This window comes from Carica papaya, chromosome 1 (assembly GCF_054855325.1).
Source record: "Carica papaya isolate Zhongbai chromosome 1, ASM5485532v1, whole genome shotgun sequence".
Taxonomy (NCBI): domain Eukaryota; kingdom Viridiplantae; phylum Streptophyta; class Magnoliopsida; order Brassicales; family Caricaceae; genus Carica; species Carica papaya.
In genome coordinates, this window is record NC_142309.1 from 27,199,840 (window position 1) to 27,223,735 (window position 23,896).

General features: G+C 37.3%; 1 protein-coding gene across 2 annotated transcripts; it reads right to left on the bottom strand.

The window, feature by feature from the left end:
- Positions 1 to 308: 308 nt before the first annotated feature.
- LOC110813065 (uncharacterized) lies at positions 309 to 15,164 on the bottom strand. Of its 2 annotated transcripts, none has more exons than XM_088207024.1 (16): positions 14,899 to 15,163; positions 13,597 to 13,943; positions 13,262 to 13,487; positions 12,919 to 13,164; positions 12,681 to 12,796; positions 12,001 to 12,099; positions 11,742 to 11,829; positions 11,374 to 11,603; positions 11,032 to 11,216; positions 10,635 to 10,834; positions 7,523 to 7,855; positions 7,335 to 7,436; positions 6,782 to 7,079; positions 6,322 to 6,470; positions 5,965 to 6,249; positions 309 to 878 (listed from the first exon to the last, which is right to left on the bottom strand). In XM_088207024.1, the coding sequence occupies exons 2-16, from the start codon at positions 13,893 to 13,895 to the stop codon at positions 669 to 671; spliced, it is 3,066 nt and encodes a 1,021-aa protein (XP_088063150.1). In that variant the 5' UTR covers positions 13,896 to 13,943; positions 14,899 to 15,163; the 3' UTR covers positions 309 to 668. The 2 variants fall into 2 exon arrangements, 1 of the variants encoding a protein (XP_088063150.1); XR_015813113.1 differs by having other exon boundaries at positions 740 to 878; positions 5,965 to 6,109; positions 14,899 to 15,164.
- Positions 15,165 to 23,896: the final 8,732 nt, after the last annotated feature.

A 23,896-nucleotide genomic window follows, 5' to 3' on the forward strand; every position in this document is an offset into this window, starting at 1 on the left:
TTGGTCCAAAACAGGTTGTCTTGGGCCTCACCTAGCCCAAGGCCAAGCCTAATCTAGGCCCAGCTTGGTCCAAACCCAAGCTCAATTTGGTTCTTAAAGGACTTGATAAAACATAGTTTTACAATAAATTTTAATAATTTATGTTAAAATATAAATAATTAACTATGTTACTTATCTACAATTTTTTTTAATAATCAATTTAATCAATCATTTAATACAATCAAAACATATATACTTTTTGAGTTCTCTATATGTATTAAAACAACAATTCTCTATATGTATTAAAGCAGCAATATTTCATCCACACATTTGGAGAATAGTAATTATCTTTCATATATGCATCAAATTCCTAATGCATAAACATGCTTACAGAATATTGTATGTATTAGAATGCTAGTCTCTCAAAATGCTTACAAATGATTTTACTACATACTATAGCTCCAATGATGCATGCCAATTTGATACTTACCTACTTTATACTGTAAAATGAATCTTCAAAAGAAATATATGTCATCTAGTTATATGTACAAATTGGAACAGATCAAAGCCTAGTTGCACGAAGCCAGAAAGAGAAGTAAATTTCCTCCCTTGATTTGTTTGTTCATTTCTTCCCAGTAAAAAAAAAATGGTGAGGACTAAAATGAAGTTAAAATCGTGAGCATCCCGGATCAGCAAGTAACTGACCCATTACCAACTCCAGAATCAGGCTTATCTGTACGTGAAATCACAAAGCGATCAACAATTTTAACAGTGTTAACTGGGTCCTGCTGAGCAGCAGCTGCACTCCACTTGCTTGGGAATTTTCTTAGATGGCTCATCTGCTGTGGCTGTTTAGGTTCAGCATCCCAATCAGGATCCAACTTCCATTCCTTGGGCACCTGCATGTCAGACAGGATAAATAATATGTAGATACTAATATCTCGAACCCCAGCACTACTATGTCTAAAATTAACATAGAACCACTTTTCATGTATGTAAATCAGTCTTTTGATGCATACTATCGAGAAGAATCTAGGATTGCTGATAATCACTAATGGTCCGTTCCGTTCAATCTCCATTTAGTTTCTATTATATCCCATTTGATGAAGGATGAAGAATATTTGAGCATAATAGTAAGAGAAAATTTATCAAGAACCAAAATTTGAAATCTTACATCTCAATAATCAAATTAATAACTCAATTTTATATGATAAGTAAATGACTTGTCTACCAAATAACTAAACTAGAATCATCTACAAACAACTAAACTAGAGTTAAGCATCAAAATACAACCGAGGAAGGAATTTTTAAACCTAACTAGGAAATTTACTGAAAAAAAAATAAGCTAATTAATTGGATAGCTTATACCAGATAGCAACCAAAAATCCTAATTGAATATGAAATAATAAACTCACACCAAGAATAAGCCTATAAGCACAAAGTCCTAATAAACTTACTGCTATGAGCACCAAGAGGGTGCAACCCATGTACAAAAGTATTTACAAGTTAATCATCATCTCTATCAAATCACCAAAATCCTCCATAAAGTCTCACATATGCTAGGTTCTTGTATAACAAAAAATTCAAGATTTTCTCTGTTGTGCCTTTTAATCTTCTTCGAAACATATCAGTAAGGCTTCCACCTTTTAAAAGTAAGCCTCTCTTCCACCCTGCCTGACGATTTTTGAATATACCCATCACTTGGTTCCACTATGTATCTTTGAGTTTGGCACCAAGCAGAGGCCCAAGTACTTGATTTTCATATCGACATTCTTACAACCCATAATATTGGCCAAATACCCGGCTTTTTCGCCCAACTGGACTAATTCTATCTTAGCCATGTTGATATTTAAACTTGAGACGGCTTGGAAACACAACAAAACACGTTTAATATTGAAAATATTCCCGGGCTCAAATCCCGGAACAAAAGAATATAATCCACAAAGAATAGATGAGTTACCTTCACCTCTTCGGTTGCTTACCCACCTTCACTCCTGTGAAAAGATGAAGTTCTCTCGCCTTGAGCAATAGCTTGTTTAATGCCTTCTATGACAATAATGAAGAGCAAAATGGGCAAAGGATCTCCCTATCTAGGGCCCCTAGAAGCCTTAAAGAAAACGACAAATGGCCATTGACCAAAACTGCAAAAGCAGATGTGGTAATGCAGGTCTTCATCCAGGATCTTCACTTCACTTTGAAACCCAACCTCTCCATCATGTAAACTAGAAAATTCCATGAAACATAATCACACTTTCTCCATGTCAAGTTTACACAACATTCCCTGGTTTCCTTCTCTCAAAATGTTATCAACAATCTCTTTAACTGTAAGGGCAACATCCAAAATTTGTCTTCCCCTCACAAAAGCATGCTAGCATTTCCCACTACACTTCCAACCACCTTAGCTAATCTTATTACCAAGACTTAACCAATAATTCTGTAAACCCTGCTCACTAAACTAATAGACTTGAAGTCTCTAATATTGAAAACCTGTTAGATCTTCAGGATGAACAACCAAAAAGCTGAGTTCAATCTTTTTACTAACTACCCCATAGCGTGAAATTCCAACCACAAGATCATTCTTTAGAAGTTCTCAGTACTGCAGATAAAACTTCATGTTAGATCCATCCAGAACCAGAGCTTTGTCTCCCTTCCAACATGAAATACCTTCATAGATTTCCTCCTCAGAGAACACCTGTTCAAGATATATGCAATCTTACTACTCAACCTACTGAAGTTGAGGCCATCTAAGGTCGGTTTCCAACTCAAATTCTCAGTATATAACTCTAAAAAAGACTTGACATTCTCTCTCAATTCATCATTCCCTTTAACCACTCTTTTCCTACCTTTTAACTCCTCAATGTAATTACACTCTCTATTAAGATTTGCCATACAATGAAAGAATGTTATGTTTCTATCTCCTTCCTTGATCCATTTGGTTCTAAACTTCTGTTTCCAAGCAACCTCCTCCGTGAGGATTAAGTTGGCCCATACAAGCCTGATCCTCCGCTTCTTGACATCCTCCTCAGAAAGACCTCAATCCCCCCTCCAAGCCATCAAGGCTCTATAACTGCACAAGGAGTTCCTCCTTCCTACAATCCTAGCCTAACTCCTCCTTGTCCCGCCTCTTAAACTTGTCCTCAATCGAAGCAAGCTTCTTGACAACTCTAAATAGCAAAATCCTCCACCTTAAATTCTTCCCGCCACCCTTTGAGTTTATCATTGAAACCTGGGACTATAAGTCACTTTTTGTCAAACCTGTATGGGCATGGGCCCCAACTTCCGTTGTTCACCTTCAAGCTTTTGGGAAATTGATTAGTTTGGGCATTGCATATATTAGACAAAACAAGTACTATCCCTATATTATTAGATCCTCCACCTCCAATAATACTTTCCCATGTAAAACTTGTGCCATCCATACATTACTATATAAGCTATTTCCTAAATAAGTGTCATAGGGATCCTAAAGATAACTAGGTATTTATTGCTCTATAAAGAGAAATGTCATAACATTCTCTTCAATGAAATCCTTGGAGATGATATGGTTTTTTTCTTTTTTTTTTTTTGAAATAACAAGTATAAAGTATTCACTAATTACAAGAGGATGTCAACCTATGTACAAAAGATATTTACATGTCAATCAATCAATTGATAAAATTCCTATATCTTCATGGAATAAAAAAATTTTCCCCTAGTCAACTAACCCAAAAGTTTGACACCTAGCTCTAACCTGATCAGCATCATCTTCTACCCCTTGAAAAGCCCTTCTATTCATCTCTTTCCGTACTACATAAAAAATTGTAAGAGGAATAAAAGATAAACGACTTTTCCTACCACTAACGCTCTTCCAAGCCCATAACATTTTTCTCACATCATCCACCATTACCCAACGGATGCCCAATGCCCTATATGCTTATACACTAGGGGCATTGTAGTAAAATATGGTCACAAGTCTCTTCTGCCCTCTTACCAAGATAGCAGCCGTTCATTAGGATCCTTCCCCTTTTCATCAATTTGTCGATGGTCAAAATAGATTTACGACCTACCTCTCATGCAAAAAAAGCGATTTTGGAAGGTACATTCACTTCTCATATCTACCAGAATGGGAACTTGTTCTCCTTCTATTCAACTTGAGATGGTATGGTATTGTCAATAGTTTTTTTAAAAAATAAAAATAAAAATAGTAAGATATGATTCATTCACAAGACTAAGAGGTTGCAAACCCGTGTATAAAAGAATGTACAAACCGATTAATGTCAATACAGTCCCCTAAATTCCTCCAGTGCAAGAAGAGGATAAACCCATAATCAAAAAATCAAGGGTCTGAAACCATCTATCTTTAACCTTATCTCATCTTCCACCCCCCTCAAAAGCTCTCATGTTTCTCTTTCTACACCACATGATAGTGAAGAAGGAAATGGAATTCCATCCCTAAGGAATTGAAACTAGAGGTAGAAAGGATGAGAACATGGAAACTATCATATATGTCTATATCAAATATGCTAATAATTAACAAAAAACAAACAATAGGAATAGGATAGAAATTAAAACAAATGAGACCGCTTGTTAAGGTTTCAACTGCATTACTACACAAGGAAATAAAAATGATTACATACATCAAGTGCAATTCTTCATTTTCGTGCAAAATAACTACTTATAAGTCCCATTGGCTATTTACAGTCCAAGAAGTTAGTTCCATAGAAAAAAAATTTAAGTGACAAAAATCTCAACATTCTTGTAAGTCCCATTAGATAGGTCGATATTATGTCCACACATGGAGTCTAGCATCCAAATAAGATTACCTAGCCCCTCAGTGATGTTTACACTTAGGATAGTGGAAAAAAAATAACATCTTATTTATGATATGTATGCATCAGTTGGAGGGTTGGCAAGGGAGACAAAATTAGATTTTGGCAGGATCCGTCGCTAAAAGGAGGAGCACTTAGAGATCAGTTTTCTCAGACTTTTACTATCACACAACACAAGTAACAGTCAGTGAATCATTCAGAGATATAAGAAGGAAGGGAGTGGCAGGTAAATATGCTGAGAAATCTCAATGATTGAGAGATTAACGAGTACGAGATGTTTCTAAATACTTTGTCTTTCATGTCAGCAAAATAATAGCAATAACCAACCAGTATTGAGTCTCAATGCCATCAGGTCTTTCTATAATTACCTGGCTAAGCATAATACTACAAAAACCAGGTTTCATTTTCAACAAATCTGGAAGGTCAAAGCCCCTCTCAGAGTAGCTTTCTTCACGTAGGAGGCCAATGGGGTGTATACTGACAATAGACAAATTGATGAGAAGGTAAACGATAATGATGAACAGTTGTTTTCTATGTAAAAGAGATGCAGAGACTTGTAATCATGTCTTGCTTTGGTGTCCGTTCGTATACAAGTTATGGACTATGGTTTATGGGTTGCTGGGGATTAGTCAAATGATGGCTGAGTAGGTAAGGAATGAGATCTGGGTCTGGAGGGGTATCAGTGGTGTTAACAAACATGTGGATCTCGTCCTTCTTGCTATATTTTAGGTAGTGTGGAAAGAGAGAAACATGAGAACTTTTGAGGTGGTAGATGAAGATATTGATAGGGTTATGAATAGATGGTTCCAGACCGTGAGTACTTTTGTTTTGGTCATTCTTTTTATTCAATCAAGGATTTTGGAGATCTTATTGATATCTTTATTGATATGTGAACACTTTGTACATGGGTTGGCACCTCCTTAGTGCTTGTGAATCAATTATACACACTATACTTTTTATTTCAAAAAAAAAAAAACACTCGACATTATATAAGGCAACTGCACATGGTTCTATGTTCTCACTTTTCTTAATATATCCTACACCAAGATATAAAAGGAAACAGTAACACTGCAATCTAAAAGGAAGTACAAGAGAAAATTAGTACTTGAAGAAATTACCGAAGCATATTTGATCAATTAAGACCCATAGATATGCCATTAAATGTTGACTAGTTTCTCACCTTATCAACTGCAAGTGTGAAAACTTCAAGGTCGCCATCAGGCTTTATGTGGAATCGTGTAAATGACTTGTAATTGGCAATTCGAAGAGAGGAGAAGGCTTCATCAAAGTGGATGTGAAGCCAGTTAATGCAGATATACAGGTAGCTGCCAAACACCAAGGAAACCACAGGGGTTGAAAAAACCCAAAAATAGAGGAAGACAGTAGCATAATAAATGACAGCACCCCCTCGAGAGAGTGACTGTATCCCATTCTTGCAAATATTGCTCCGTGTTACTGCCATTACCTATAAGATTTCTCCCAATAATTTAGAATATTATTTGGAACATTTATCACCAGAAGATGAGAGATATCTTACCTCTGGAACATCAAAAGCAGACATAAGATACTTGATACATGCTGGATAAAGACCAAACGTCCATTGTTCTATACGAGCTCGAAGGCCAGTAGGATCTGGAAAATGCTCACTTTCCACTGACCGATACCACTGATACAAAGAGTGGTAACCTGAAGAAAGAAAAATACTAACACATTACCTCAAAATGAATAGCGTTATTGTTTAAATGATAAAAACTATCATCTTAATATTCCTCATATTCATATTTTGATATATATATATATATATATATCAAATGTCAATCTTTGCCCTAACTTCAAGAGTTTCCTGGTCTACTTATCTTTTGTGAAAGAAGGCATTTAGGCCACACAAACCAGAAGATATTGAAGTAACACAGAAGTAAGGATCCGGGTGAATCCTATTAAAATAACATCTTTCTATAAGATTTTATTAAATAACAACATACAGCTAATAAACTAACCAGATGTTGCTAGCAGTTTATGCTGAATGCATGTCTCTACACCCAGTTCCAAAAGCAGCATAAGAATCAGAGCTGCTGCCAGGTGAGCAGAAACATGAAGGATTCCAATTATTACTCGTTTCTTCCGAGAAACTTTTGAAGGGACGAAAATAATTGCAGTTATCAGTAATACCACAGCACCAGCCAAGGACACATAAGAGTGCTCCAACACGTGCATAAAAGCATTCCACACTGTGCCAAAGAAACTCCTCAAGTGACCAGAAAATGAATCATCTTGCAAGATGTGATCAAGCTTACACTGAAGATTACAAGGAAAAATGAGTAATATTCCAGCTCCACAGCAATATTTACATGTTAAAACTATTTTTTTGCATAATCCTAATGGAGAAAGAGGACTCCACCAAGGTAAGTTTTAGCACCCTGCAAACTAGTACATATACAAAGAAGAAACTAAAGACATCCTAATTTTTATGGAAGGAGGATCCAAGGACATATAAAGTTAAACTAACAGGCATGGCTTTCTAGAACTGAAAAAAATTGAGCAGAAATTCACCTGTGGAAACATCGAAAAAACCAACACAAAGTATATAATGCCGCCAATGAAATCAAATTGCCAGTTCTTCTTTCGAAATTTTAGAATATTACCCAGTGCAATCTGCATGTAGTAGAAAATATGATACATATATGAAGCTGATAAAACAATTAAATATGTATAGACACAAAATTAAATTCAGGGATTACCCTGCTTGAATCATCAAAAGAAGGATAGGCTGCCTTGCTCTCGTATGCCGCTCCGTAAAATTTGGAAAAATTACTGAAGACATGGGTGGGGTGTAAAAAAGCTCCACCACAACCATTCACAAGTAAATGTTGTACGTACACAGGCTTATCTGACTGAACACATGAATGACGCATATAATGATGTAAGTCCCCTGCCAATCGAAGTTTACACCTTCCTTTTAAGTAATCACATATTAGGTGCTCGATATTCTTTCCAGAAACATCATTCCAGTACCAATCAAGAATCCAATTTGGTTCATGTGTCATAATGATCACAGAATCATCCTCACCAACCTGTATAAACAGTGCAACAAAGATTTTCCAAAATTGGCAAAAGTTTTGGAAGATAAATTAGATAACATATCACAAATTTAAAGCAACCAATGGCACCGAAACACAGTACCAGATATTATATATATATATATATATATATATATAATAGATGGTCAACTAACAATCCTCCTCTAGATGAAGAAGTAAATAATATAAGGAAGGTTTTGTTTCTCTTCCAAACAGATCACAGTTCAAACAATAATTAACATGGTTACAACAATTCTAAGTTGTTTTATCAGAGATAAACAGACTCGATCTTTTCAATCAGCTTGCTTTTCGAATAATTGATCAAAGAATTAATCATTTCATATGACATCAAAGCATGAGGACTAATGTAGGAATCCTAGTTGCTTCATTTCTATTCAATTTAATTTTGTATGAAGTACAAAGGACTCACATTTCCCAGAATCGCTTGACCCCTTGCAATTATCCCAAAATTTTGAATTTGGTCACAATAACACTTGGACTCATTTTGATTCTTAATCTGGATATACAATATTAGGAACCAGATTTGAGAAGAATTGTGGCAGCTTAAGAAAATTGGGTAGGATAAGATTCCAAAGGTCGTGGGAGAAAAAAAGTAGGAAAGGAGAATGAAGACTTTATGTCCTAAGGAACTTCTCAAGAAAGATTAGATGTCAAAGTAAACAGCAAGAATCCATCAATCAATATTTTTTTTCTGTGGGAATCAAATTATATTGATTATCTTCTCTAGACACTTCTAATATGTTAACTAAGTTCTTTTCAAGTTTGTAACATGAGCATCCATATCCTCATTATAGCAACGAAAAAGATTCAAATCCAAGGTCCTTTTCGCATAGAAAAATAATAAATAAACAGACAAGAAATGCATTACAAATAAATTACTTAGGATCCACATAATTAACCTAATAAGGGGTTCTATCAAACTTCGAACAACCACCCCTTCTAAGCCAAGTCTAGGTATTTCATACCTGTACCATATATTACAGTCTGGACATACTGTTGTTCAGGTAACTACTGGTAGACTTACACTTGATCCACGCTCTACTCAAAGGACGTGTGCTTGAAAATGGATGTCAAAGTAAAATATAGATTGAACAATTTCCTACCAGCTTATCTTTTTAGAATAATTGGTCACCCAATCAACTATTTTTATATGCCCTGTCCCTTTCCCTTCATCTTTTTGGTTGACAAAGTACGTAACATCCACAACAAACATTTTTTCATCTTTCTTTCATTTGGAAGGGGTAAAGAGAATAATTATCTGCCATGAGAAATTAACATAATGCTTTTCTAAACTAGAATTTGCCAATCAAGGTAGGAGATTTTGCAGCTTAGCCCAATTAAAAACATGTACCCACATATACCAATATATCAAGACAAGTTCCAACCTTCAAAGAATAAGTATTCACAGAAGTATTTATCAGGAAAAAAAAAAGCTGGTCATGGAAGCATCTCAGTTCCTCTTTACTCATGGTACATGAATAAGAGCCAGTTTTTTGGATTTTTGGTTACTGATACAATCTATGCTCAATGGAGGATTTTGGTAATCTTATCGAAGTCCTACTTGATGTTTAAATATTAGATTGATGATCATACATGAGAAACATAGATTCATTAATAATATATATATATATATGTATACTTGGTAAGTAATTAAAAGCTCGCGCTACTAGGGTTGACAAGAACATAATTGTTCCAAGTGTAATAACCAACAGTTGTCCCCATAGGTAATTGAGGAGACAAAATGATTTCAAAAGCATTTGAAATGGTTTATGTTCATGCATTGCTGCTCTATAAATACTCAGGCACAACACCTTTCAAACACATCACTCTTTACTCACTTAGCAAGCACTGAATTAACTTCTTGTTCTTCTTCTCCTTCCCTTTCTCTCTCTCTCTCATATACAAAAACACACATACACACATATTTACTTACATAAAATATAACATCTACTAACTTAGCAAGCACTGAATTAACTTCTTCTTCTTCTTTTTCTTCTTCTCCTTCCCTTTCTCTCTCTCTCTCTCATATACAAACACACACATACACACACATATGTGGGTGAAGAGAATAATTATCTGCCATAAGAAATTAACATAATGCTTTTCTAAACTAGAATTTGCCAATCAAGGTAGGAGATTTTGCAGCTTAGCCCAATTTAAAACATGTACCCACATATACCAGTATATCAAAACAAGTTCCAACCTTCAAAGAATAAGTAGTCACAGAAGTATTTATCAGGAAAAAAAAAAGCCGATCATGGAAGCATCTCAGTTCCTCTTTACTCATGGTACATGAATAAGAGCCAGTTTTTGGATTTTTGGATTTTTTGGTTACTGGTACAATCTATGCTCAATAGAGGATTTTGGTAATCTTATCGAAGTCCTAATTGATGTTTAAATATCTTTTGTACATGGGTCGGCATCCCTTTACTGCCTGTAACTAATAAATATACATTATACTTTTTATTTCAAAGTAAAAAAAAAAAGAATACCAAACAAGGGGAGCATACACAATTGTGCTTTTGGCATAGTTTTGGTTACATTTACTGAGGTCCAACAAAAGCTCCATCAACTATAATTGGAACAAACTACATATACTGGATCATTTTCCTCTTTTCACCCCACTTCAGGAATAGTCAACACAATAAAGATACCAATCCCCAAAAATTCAATTTTTCACAAAACAATGATATCCAATGGGCTCATAAATTGTCAATAAAGCATCACAGGGAGAGGAGAAAGTTGAAGTTACCTTGTTTTTAACCAGTTCAGAAAAGAATTTGAATTGGTATACATCAATATCCCCATGAAGAGCAAGGTCAAGACCGAATACCCACCATCTCTTTGGAAGTTGCAATGCAAAATAACTTTTCTTCTGAGGCATAAACCAACCCCCCAACCAACTCTTATGGCAAATGTACCTCATAAAAGTATGAAGTCCATCAAACCAATCTGTAAACAGTAGATGATCAGACAAGATCAGTGCAACACTTGGCAATGAAGAGACTTTCTCATGAAGATAAAATAGGATCTACTAAGAGATGATATCAATTGCTCAGGCTACATATAATCAGAGAAACAATATCAGAAACTTTTCTCTTTGCAGAAATAAATTGCTCGGAGGAAGCTCAAGCTGAATTAGAACCAACCGTGGTTTCCAGGAATCAGAAAGCATTGAGGCCCATCATATTGCTCCAGATCAGAAATCCCATCAGGCATTTCAGGCTTGTTTACGGCTATATGCCCTTGTTTATACCAAGGAGGAGGCTGCAGAGCATATTCAAAAGGACAAAAGAGGCGTCTTTCGTAGGTAAATGCGGAAGGATTCGGATATCTGTATAGAGCATTAATAATGGAAATTAAACAAATATGAAGTGTCTAAGCCTTCAGTTTAAGGATTAAAGATTCAACCAGGTCAAATACAAGTGCAAGCAATTTCAAGATTCTTGATATTATGTTAAGAATCCCCCTTCGAGATATGACCAACTTACGCAAGATCTCCTCCAATAAGAAGTAAGTCGCCACGTGGTAGAGTAAGCATGGAATCACCCTTAGTAAGTCGGATGAAAGGCTGAGCAAGTAGTCGTGCAACCGAATAAGACGAGTTCCCACCATCACCAGTATCTGCCATGAAATCAAACCATAGATCTTCTTTTCCACTAAAATGATCATAGAGAAGATCTCCTTGTTGAGCACCATCTTGAAACCTGCTCATTGCTGCCTGATAGCAGAAAAGGGAAAAGAGAAGAAATTCCATTAAGAAGTGTTTGCATGCCTCTTGCACAGGAGAATACGGTTTGTATGTTATTAAAGAAAAAAAGAAACAGAATTATGTTATGAAAAGCAACTATAACTTCACCTGCATCATGCGCATATCAAAGCGACCAACAAAAACAGTTACTGATACCAGGAGGTCAAAAACAGTCTTGAATAAATCAGCTGATGTTCTGCACAATATAGTCCACCAGAAAGGAAAGCCTTTCTTAGGAGAATAAGAAAGGAAAGCTAAACGAAACAATCCACCTTACAGAAATTTCTCCTTTTCCTCAGGAAATTACTACCCGCTTGAGGTAAGGGGGGCAGGCAGAAAGAAAAAGGTAACAACATCATCAACATACCCTGAATACCAAGGAACCATATCTAAGAAATCTGGCTTCATTTGCTGCTTTTTCAGTTTCTCATATTCTTCAACAGATAAGGGATGAGTAAGAGCCCACCTGATGATTGAAGCAAGAAAAAATGGTAAGGAAGAAAGAACACAGAAGGCAAAGTATAAGAAATGCAATTGATCCCAGTTTCTGAAGACACGAAAATGAAAAAAACTATTCTGAAAGTTGTTTTTTTCTCCAATATCCTTCAAAAGACAAAAAATCAACAAGCTAATAGAAACCATGATAATTGTAATGATTATTTTAAAAAAAAAAAGAAAAGCTTTTGGTGATAAAAAAGCTACACTAATTGGTAGGTTATGGGCTAAATCAGATATTAATGCATCTGATATGAAATGCGGATCATATGAAGACAATATCTGATATTATTTCTTAACGTAATCCTCATCTCGCCACCCCAAAAGAAAAAAAAAATCTGGAAAGAAAGCAACAAAAGAAGAAATGAAATGACAAAGCATAAAAGATGAAAGAAACATCAATCAAGGCAGTAGAGGCACATCACAATAAATGGCCGAGCATTAATATCCACACTTTGGACCAAACAAGTGCATCTGTCTCCACAATCTTGCAAACATTTGACAATCAACAATATATTACCCATTAAATTCGAGCCAGAAATCATCACTCACCCTGTTGACCTCTCCACTACATAATTTGCAATGTAAAGGCCAATAAATGTGGCCCATAACGAGTAAATGGGAGAAATTTCATCTGATGAATCTGGACATGAACCACTGCATGCCAACTGCAAATGGTGCAAAAAGAACAAAAAATGAAAACGTAGAGGGGGTGGAAACCATCTAAGTAACAGAATATTTATAGGATAATACCAGACAATATTAAAGTTATAAGCCCTTGGAGCCACACCTCCCCATAGATGACCCACTTGGATAGAAGCGGATAATCACTTGCAGACCCAACTGGAGCAAACCAAGATGAGCAGACTTGGTCTTTCAACTCATTCATTATGAGGAATTTTGCAAGCCATGGATTGTTATTATCCTCCTTTTTCCAAAAGGAAAACCAGCCATAGTTTTTTTGTTCAGGTCTTTGTCTCAGAATAGCACGGTTACCACAATGACTGTAAAACACGCAGCAGGCTATACTGAGAACCTGCCAGAGTAAGTAAGAGAACCAGTATTCACATGTTTGCTACTACAAGTAAATATGCAAGTCATAATAAAATGAAAATTAAATTTTCATCACTTACAGCACAATTTTGAAGAATGGTCAGGATCTCCGGCCTCTTGCCAGCAACACGAGAAACAAGACCAACATACCAAAGCCCAAGAAATATAACGTGAAAGACAAGAAGAAAGAGAATAGAAGACACATAAATTGTCAAAAACAAAGACAAGTTCATCCTCATATCCACTCCCATTGATTGAAAACTAGGAAGATGATACAGAGCTGCAACCAAAATCCAGGCTATGTACCTGCAGAAGTGATCTCACAAGGTTAAAACTGCGACTTATGCTAGCCATGTTCTAGCATAAAGAGCAATAAAATCAACCATTCAGATATACATTAAGAGTAAAGACTTACCATCTACTGAAATTTGAATAGCTTGGTTTGATGGTCTTCCCTATAAACGGAGATGAAAAGAAGTAGAAGAAGCCAAGCAAACAAACGTACATAGACCACCATTTGATATTATTATCCAACTTCTCTATCAGTGTATGAATGTTATCTGATGAAATGAAAAACAAACAACCAACGACTACAGCAATGATGGCATGACGTGAATGCTCGTGTGGATAAGGATAAGTATGTGTTAGAATTGTCCTGACCCTCTCCATTTTGAGAGTATCCAACAAACCAGCAGAATGTTTATCAGAGCCCATCACAGCAGCTTATAGTACTAAACCACTGTATAGACCAGCTCCAGAATCCTAATTACCAATTCAGTAAACGTAACCTTATTAGAAATATTGAAGAAACAAAAGAAGTGTGCATCATCAAGCGGATTAATTTCATAAAAACCTTACAAGAACATTGTAATCACTAAAACTTGTAATTAACTGTGATAAAAAAAGACTAAAGACTGTCATATATTATATTGATCTTTCATCTTCCTAGGTTCCCGATACTTTCTTCTTGTAAAATGTAAGAGAAGTTTATGATGTTTTCAAAAGCCTTCAAATCAGTAACTTCAGCTAATTTTATCAGCATATAGCTGCTGGTATCTTCAAAAGAAATTTTAATTAATTTATCTCGATGATGGTTTTGCCTATGCAAATCAATTCGCACAAATAAGGAAACAAATTAGAACATCATTAATATGGAGTAAAATGAAACTGTTACTTCAACGAAACATAAACACCGCATTAATAAAAAGTAGAAAGCAACTGCTACTTTAATGATTAAACAATTAACAGCATTCCTTTCGTTAAACTAACGATTCCTAATCATAGAACAGCACAAAGACACGGCTAATCATAGAACAGCGTAACGACTCGGCTAAGTTTGAATTATCGAAAAAACGAACTATCCACTTTCAGAAGGATGAGAAAATCCCAATTCATCGAAAGATGGAAGGAAATCTCGTGTGCTGTTAAACCTAGAGGGAGGCTAAATCATTTTAAACAGAAAACGCGCAGACATGTCAACTAATATATCTCCAATCAAACTCAATCAACTCGTAACTCTTCCATTTCCCATAGAATATAAGCAACCAAATAGAACAAAATGCTTTTTAACTCGTTTAAAGAAGCAGAATGAAACCAGTAAAAAGCCGACTCATGTGAAGTCAAGTAAAGTGAAATTATATGGACATTATTAGAAGAAAAACAAGTGATAAAGAACATAAATTGGTGCGAGAAATTGAGAGAGGAGAAGAGAAAGTACCTGAGACGAGGGGCGATGAGATGGACAAAGAATGCGTGCATGCTATGGATCAAAATAAAATAAAAAGGAAAGAAAAAAAGAATAGGCTCTGGCATTTGGCATCTGAGAATGTCTGAAAAGAACATAACAATCACATATTCTCTTTCAGATTCTTAACCGACCAAGCAACCCAGTCAGTCAAGGGGGGATGGATTAGGTGTTTTTTCCTTTTTTCCTTTGTATAGTTCCGTGTGCCTCTGATGCCCTAACCTGGTTCGTCGAAGGAAAATCGTATTATTCAATTTAATAGTATTAATAACTTTATATTAGATGTTTTTTGAGAATTAAACATCTTTAAATTTTTTGTCATTTGAAATTAAATGATTTCAAAAACATTAAACAAGAGAAGTCTAAACGTAAACATTTAGTTTGTTCTGGCATATTACCACATGGTTTAAGATCAACTGTCATCTTAGCATATGAAATCTTTTGCATATATCTTTAAGGCTTAAAATTGATAAAAAAAAATTACTAAATCTTTTGGTGATAGATTTTAAGTTTTTAGAACAAATTCGAGCAATAACTCTATTTAAATATATTTTTTTAAATTTTTAAATTTGATATTCATTAAAATTAATTATTTTTATTTTATTTAATAGTTTACACAAATTTTATTATAATTATAATTTTTTGTTAACTATAAATACATTTTTATTTTTTTTATTTTTTGCTCTTAAAATTATAATTAAAAATAAAAAGTTCTACCACAATTCTACGATCTTAATTGCTTTAAAATCATGACATGTAAATACTATGTAGTTTATCCAAATAAAGTATTTAAAGTTATTAAGTTATAAATCATATGTTCATTTATTATTTTATGATGTGAGGTAAATATTCAAAATTTCGAGAAATTTTTTTTTTACACGTTTTTGTTGCTTTTATGGTAATGTCTTATACTCCAGACTTATTAATTATTTTAGTAATATTTTAATGAATTATATAAATATATACTTATTTATATATACATATATATATATGTATGTTACATGCTATGTTTAAAGTTATGTCTAATGTTACTTATTGAATTACTAATATAATAAATGATTTTTTATGCATCTTAACTATGTACTAGTATCATATTTCAAATAAAAGATAAACAGTTCTTATAAAATTTAAAATATATTATTTTCTTAAAAATAAATTAAGATGATGACATAATGATTTTAATAAGTATTATCACAATTTATTATATTCACTATTTAACATATATAATTTCCTGTAATTTTTTGAAATTGTTGGTTAATTTAAAAACTCAAACTAAATGTTTGTAATAATTTATGGATCTAAATTTGTGGTTTTATCTTGGTGCATATTTATTAACCGTGTTCATAAACGGTCAGTAATAATTCAATTCTACGGCACATATGCTTAAGAAAAAAGTAAATTAAAATTTATAAAAATATAAAAAATGCAGATCGATATTATTATATGTATGTTAAAGTCAATTGTAAATGTTAGCATTAATTATTAATACACGAATTGAGACATAATGAATTGGTCAAACATTTTGTGTATAAACTCTGTAAATAAATTATTAATTGTTACGTAATGAGTAAGGTGGGTTGGTGGGAAGAGTAGTCCGGCCCAACCCAAAAGAAACAGAACACGTAACTGGGCTACTACTATTACGTTTGATTGACAAAAACAGAAGTCATGAGTACGATGTATCCACCCGTTTAATTTTTCAAACCACCATTGATGATCGTGCAACTCACTTTCTCTCCTTCATAAAAGATTCCTTGCCCAACTGGGGAGATCATATCATGTTTCAAATTTATCTCTATTTCGTGATGTTATTTTTTATAGGACAATAAATTATCTAATTTGATAAATTTTTTTTTTAAAAAAATATTTTATTCGACATCTATTAATGTTTTATATTGTGAATTTGAACTTAGTTGGTATTAATTATTTTTTATTATTTTGAATCTGATATGAAATTTTCTCATTCTGACGAGTTACGTACTTATCGTTAGTTCCCGCTAATATTATATTTATATGTGATATTTGATGTAATATTTTTATTAATGTTTTCATCGTTTATTTTATTTTTTTATTTTTGTCTTGATCTCCAATCTCTTTCTTTTTCGTTCTTTCGTTAGTATTCTTAATTTTTATTATTCGATCTATGATTCTCAACTCAGATTTCTCTTACTCTATATTAATCTCTCTTTAGATGATCTACACATCTTTTTCTTCTAAAAAAAAATCAACTTCCTTCTTGCTCTCCTTACCTTGCTTTCTTACTCTCAACATGATATGTATCTTTTACTTCCTCCAATATTGATCTATCTGTTTCACTCTTCTCCCTTTGATCTCTCCATTTTTCTTTTTTTTTTTTTGCTTCAACATCTATATTAGTAACTAAAAAAAAATTATTCAACATCATCATCATCATCGTATCAACCTTTTTTATTTGTATTATGGGCAATATCAATTGTCATATCATCATCGTTAATGTTGAAATCACCAGTTATCATTATCGCTTATTGATTATCATTTTTTATCGTTACTTCATTCTCGTTCTCTTATTATTTATAAATAAAAGAATATTTTTTTTTTATGTGTATAAACCTTTTAACTAAAATTGTTAACTTTAAACAAAATTTTTTGATAATATTTTATAAAACTTATCCAAAATATTTGAGAAAAATAAGAAAAATATCAAAAATAATATTATGTAAAAAAATATCACATGTGAACGTGATAAACAATATTAGTAGAAATTAACGACGAAATACTTATTTGAATTATTTCTTAAATTATATAATTGAACCATAAAAAATATAGAGGGTATCATTTCAACGTTGTGAAATATTACACGTGCCAATAAATTATTTTAAACAAATTATATATTATAATATAATTTCACCACTAAAACAATATGGTATATATCAATTAATATAGAGGGGTATGTATGGTAGAATCTTTAGTAGAAGTATCTTGTTGGTAGCAGTGAATCACACTAGTTGCTTGCAATAGTTGACCTAATGCTGGATATGAAATGGCACTTTGGGCAGAAAGTGAGTGGGGGGAGATAAGAAAATACTTCCCCAAGTTGAGGAGCCAACCAGGAAGCACAACCACGCAATGTAGAAAGTTGGTTATTGAAGCACAAAAACAATTTTATTTTTCAACATCAACATTTTTGCTTTGCTTTTCACTTTTGTAATTATGTCCATTGGGTAATTTTTTAGACATATATATATATATGTGTGTGTGTGGAATTTTTTTTTTGAATAATAACGGAAAAAGACTTAAATAATAATAATAATAATGGTAATAATAAATAGACTTAAATAATAATTTGTCTAGGATCCATAGAGTAGAATAGGATGCATATATATATATATATATGTGTGTGTGTGAGAGTAAACAAGTCATGAACGAGTTGGTGGATTTTGTAGGTGGGGTTGGAGAGGCCGAGACATTGCTTTTCTCGGCAAAACCTGTGAAAGTGTTAGGCGCACTAGTCACCATCACATTTGCAATTTTGGCAACGCATATCATAAGATTTGCTAATAAATCAAAAGGTCAACTTGTTTTGTAGCGCCCGGAAAGGAGGAGAAAAAAAAAAAAAAAAAAAAAAAAAAAAAAAAAAAAAAAAAAAAAGGGGGGGCCACGTCAGCAGCCACGTCAGCAGGCCCGGTCAGCAGTCCCGGCCAACCGGGCCTGCCACGTGGCAAGATCGCGTCACTCCGAAAGGAGCCACGTTGGCGATCCGCGTGGGTGCGATCCGACGGCCCAGATCAATCACGCGATCGGACGGCCCAGATTCAAACGCACGGACGGCCCAGATTCAATCAAAAACGAACGACCCAGATTAAAACGAAACGAACGGCTGTGATCAAAAGGTAAGGGGTTATAAATAGAACCCCCACACCAGACCAAAAACCCTAGCCGCCAGCCGCTCGCCGGAGAAGACGAACCAGAGGCCGACCGCCGCCACCCGCCGCCACTCGCCGCCGCACCGGGGAAATTTCCGACCGCCGATCGAGGTAAATTTCATACCCCCGACTCGTTTTTCCCCACTGATTCCTCCTATGGCCAAATCGAAGCCGAAATCCCGGCCAAACGGCCGGAATACGCGGCCGAAGCCCAGCGGCGCCGCCGCGCCCCCTCTCGGTTTTTGCCTCCGACGAGGCCCTTCCCGGCCTCCGTTCGATGCAATTTTTATATCACCGTGATCACCATTCTTTTCTCTACAGGTTGACCGAAGCCAAATCACCAAAACACGAACTTCGCCGGAGAGTCGCCGTACCCGAGAGCGCCGCCGCCGGTAAGCTCCGCTTTTCCGTGATTTTTTGGCCCCCCGAGGGCCCTAGGGTTGTTTTCTGACAAGGACCAATGCGAGTGTGGCCGAATTCGGCCAAAAACGGCCGAAAACAGTCAACCCGAGGCGACTCGCCGTCGCCGGAGCACGGCGGAGCCGCCGTGCCGGAGTTGCGATTTGGGCCGAAAGAGGCCCTGGGCCTAATTTGGAATTTTTTTGGAACCCGTGCAGGTACTGTTAGCGTGTTTCAGTTCCCCGGGAAAAATTCAGGGAAAATTAGGGACAGCCTGCAGGCGCATTGTGAATCGTATTCGGATCCCGAAAACAAGTAAGGACCCCTCACCCTATTTCCTATCACGGTATTAAAGTTCAAAATGATAAAACGGTATTTCTTGAATTAACGCATGTGTGAAATTGCTTAAGGTTGCTAATGGAGCCCGAGTCTAGTGTGATTGATGATTTACTGTTATTTGGCCTGTTTACAGCTTTAAATGCAAAATGAGGTTTGATGTGTTCATTTTACAGATTTGTGTGCATGTACTACGTTTTTATTAATTATGGGTTGAATGACTGAAAAACTGATACTGTATGTTGTCTGTTTGGTATGAATTACGATTTGCTTGTTTAAATGTGAATTGATGATGCTGATTGAGGAAAAGAAAAATGAAAGATTGTGTAGACTGATAATTGTATTATGGGGGTCAGCCTGACTAGATATCCTGGGAGATGGTGGACGGACCGGGTCCGTAGGGAACCCTACCGGGATTGTGGTCTCACATGCCGGACGGGGCATGGAGATCTTATGGTTTTGGCGCCCATACCGGACGGGGTATGGGGACGGCCCGTTTCACCCTCATACCGGACGGGGTATTGAGGTTTATGGTTTTGGCGCCCATACCGGACGGGGTATGGGGACGGCCCTGGAAACTGATTATGAATGTTAAAGGTTAACGGGTAGCGGGACCCCTAGGGACCCCCATGGATACTAGTAGGCTGGTAAATGAGAAAAGAATATGTTGTATAATGATTGAATTACAAAAGGCGTGATAAGTGCTATGTTTTACAGCTTATATTATTCCATGATTGTGATAATGTTATTATTTTTCTTATATTGTTTTCATAAATTCCACCGAGGTAAGTGGATGGTAAAGGTTTTCATGTTAATAAACGAGTTTATTGTAAATTATGCTCCATTGGTCTTTTTGTGGTTTTCTACCCACCTTTATCTCCGTGACGGTGAGATATCGTGATGTTCTTACTGGGCTAGTGTAGCTCACTCCTTAATTAACCATTTCAGATCAGGAAGACATGGTTCCCGAGCCCGTTCCGCAGGAGGACGACGAATGGGATGCCTAGAGACTCTGTAGTCATACGCATAGTTTATTTTCGAGTTTTCTTTCTTAGTTAGTTTAACCTTTTATATTTTAAGTACGTTTATTTGGTTTTTCGTGTAAGGGATGTTAACTAAAATTTTGATCTCGCTTCCGCATTCGATATATTTAAATACTCATTTCTTTTTTATATTTTCCGGGGCCGTTACACCGATCATAAGAGCTTGAAGCACATCTTCACTCAGAAGGATCTCAACATGCGTCAGAGAAGGTGGATGGAACTCCTCAAGGACTATGATTGTGACATCCTATACCATCCAGGTAAGGGCAACGTAGTAGCCGATGCCCTCAGTAGGAAGAGTGCAGGCACCCTAGCCCATCTGATGGTTTCGGAATGCAGGTCTATTGGGGCTACGCAGCAGGTTCGACTGCAAGATCTGAAGAGGGCCACATGTTTGAGCCACCTAGCAGTCCAACCCGAGCTAATCCAAAGAATAAAGGAAGCCCAGTCAATCGACCCCGCCCTAGTAAACCGCAAGAAGGATGCAGAACAGGGAGTGAACTCAGAATTTCAGATCTCTGCCGACGGATTGATTCGTTTCAAGGACAGAATGTGTGTCCCAGACGACAATGAATTAAAAAGAGACATCATGACAGAGTCCCATAGTTCAAGGTTCGTCATGCATCCAGGAAGTACAAAAATGTACCAAACTATGCGACCCCGATTCTGGTGGAATGGGATGAAGAGAGATATAGCCGACTTTGTATCTAAGTGCTTGGTATGTCAGCAGGTCAAAGCAGAACATCAACGCCCAGGGGGGTTGCTTCAGCCTTTACCGATTCCAGAATGGAAGTGGGAACACATCACCATGGACTTCGTATCGGGACTACCCAAGGCACGATCGGGACATGATGCCATATGGGTAATTGTTGACCGACTCACTAAGTCTTCCCACTTCCTGGCCATCAGAATGACTGATTCGTTGGACAAGTTGGCAAAAATGTATGTCCAGGAAATAGTCAGACTGCATGGGGTCCCAGTAACAGTGGTATCCGACAGGGATCCCAGATTCACTTCTCGATTTTGGAATAGTTTCCAGCAAGCTATGGGAACAAAGCTGTCCCTCAGTACTGCCTTCCACCCCCAAACCGATGGACAATCAGAGAGGACAATCCGTACGCTGGAGGATATGCTCCGAGCTTGTGTCCTTGACTCCGGAGGCCATTGGGACGACCATCTACCCCTGATAGAGTTTGCCTACAACAACAGTTACCAAGCAAGCATCGGCATGGCCCCATACGAGGCGCTATACGGGCGTCCGTGCAGGTCACCGATTTGTTGGGAGGAAGTGGGCGATAGAAGATTGTTTGGCCCGGATTTAGTGGAAGAAACCACGTCCAAGATAGTTAAGATCAAGAAGAACATCCAGACAGCTCAGAGTAGGCAAAAGAGCTATGCTGATACCCGAAGGAGGGACCTGGCCTTTGAGAAAGGTGACCGGGTGTTTCTTAAAGTCACCTCCTTCAAGGGAATTAGTAGGTTCGGCAGAAGGGGAAAATTAAACCCCAGATACATTGGACCCTTTGAAATCTTAGACAAGATTGGTACCACTGCCTACAGACTTGCACTGCCCCCTGAGCTCTCCCGGGTTCACAATGTGTTTCATGTATCTATGCTGCGCAAGTACAATCCGGACCCTTCTCATGTCGTGGCTCATGAGCCGCTCTCACTCCGAGAGGACTTGTCTTATGAAGAAGTACCGGTCAGTATCACGGACCGAGAAAGCAGAATACTCCGTAACCGGGAAATATCATTTGTAAAAGTCTTGTGGCAGAACCACACGCCTAGGGAGGCGACTTGGGAGCTGGAATCAGAATTTAGGGCCCAATATCCTCATCTGTTTGATCAAGAGTAATGAGGCAAATTTGGGGACCAAATTTCTTTATGGGGGGGAGAGTTGTAGCGCCCGGAAAGGAGGAGAAAAAAAAAAAAAAAAAAAAAAAAGAGGGGGGGGCCACGTCAGCAGCCACGTCAGCAGGCCCGGTCAGCAGTCCCGGCCAACCGGGGCCTGCCACGTGGCAAGATCGCGTCACTCCGAAAGGAGCCACGTTGGCGATCCGCGTGGGTGCGATCCGACGGCCCAGATCAATCACGCGATCGGACGGCCCAGATTCAAACGCACGGACGGCCCAGATTCAATCAAAAACGAACGGCCCAGATTAAAACGAAACGAACGGCTGTGATCAAAAGGCAAGGGGTTATAAATAGAACCCCCACACCAGACCAAAAACCCTAGCCGCCAGCCGCTCGCCGGAGAAGACGAACCAGAGGCCGACCGCCGCCACCCGCCGCCACTCGCCGCCGCACCGGGGAAATTTCCGACCGCCGATCGAGGTAAATTTCATACCCCCGACTCGTTTTTCCCCACTGATTCCTCCTATGGCCAAATCGAAGCCGAAATCCCGGCCAAACGGCCGGAATACGCGGCCGAAGCCCAGCGGCGCCGCCGCGTCCCCTCTCGGTTTTTGCCTCCGACGAGGCCCTTCCCGGCCTCCGTTCGATGCAATTTTTATATCACCGTGATCACCATTCTTTTCTCTACAGGTTGACCGAAGCCAAATCACCAAAACACGAACTTCGCCGGAGAGTCGCCGTACCCGAGAGCGCCGCCGCCGGTAAGCTCCGCTTTTCCGTGATTTTTTGGCCCCCCGAGGGCCCTAGGGTTGTTTTCTGACAAGGACCAATGCGAGTGTGGCCGAATTCGGCCAAAAACAGCCGAAAACAGTCAACCCGAGGCGACTCGCCGCCGCCAGCGGCGGCGCCGTCGCCGGAGCACGGCGGAGCCGCCGTGCCGGAGTTGCGATTTGGGCCGAAAGAGGCCCTGGGCCTAATTTGGAATTTTTTTGGAACCCGTGCAGGTACTGTTAGCGTGTTTCAGTTCCCCGGGAAAAATTCAGGGAAAATTAGGGACAGCCTGCAGGCGCACTGTGAATCGTATTCGGATCCCGAAAACAAGTAAGGACCCCTCACCCTATTTCCTATCACGGTATTAAAGTTCAAAATGATAAAACGGTATTTCTTGAATTAACGCATGTGTGAAATTGCTTAAGGTTGCTAATGGAGCCCGAGTCTAGTGTGATTGATGATTTACTGTTATTTGGCCTGTTTACAGCTTTAAATGCAAAATGAGGTTTGATGTGTTCATTTTACAGATTTGTGTGCATGTACTACGTTTTTATTAATTATGGGTTGAATGACTGAAAAACTGATACTGTATGTTGTCTGTTTGGTATGAATTACGATTTGCTTGTTTAAATGTGAATTGATGATGCTGATTGAGGAAAAGAAAAA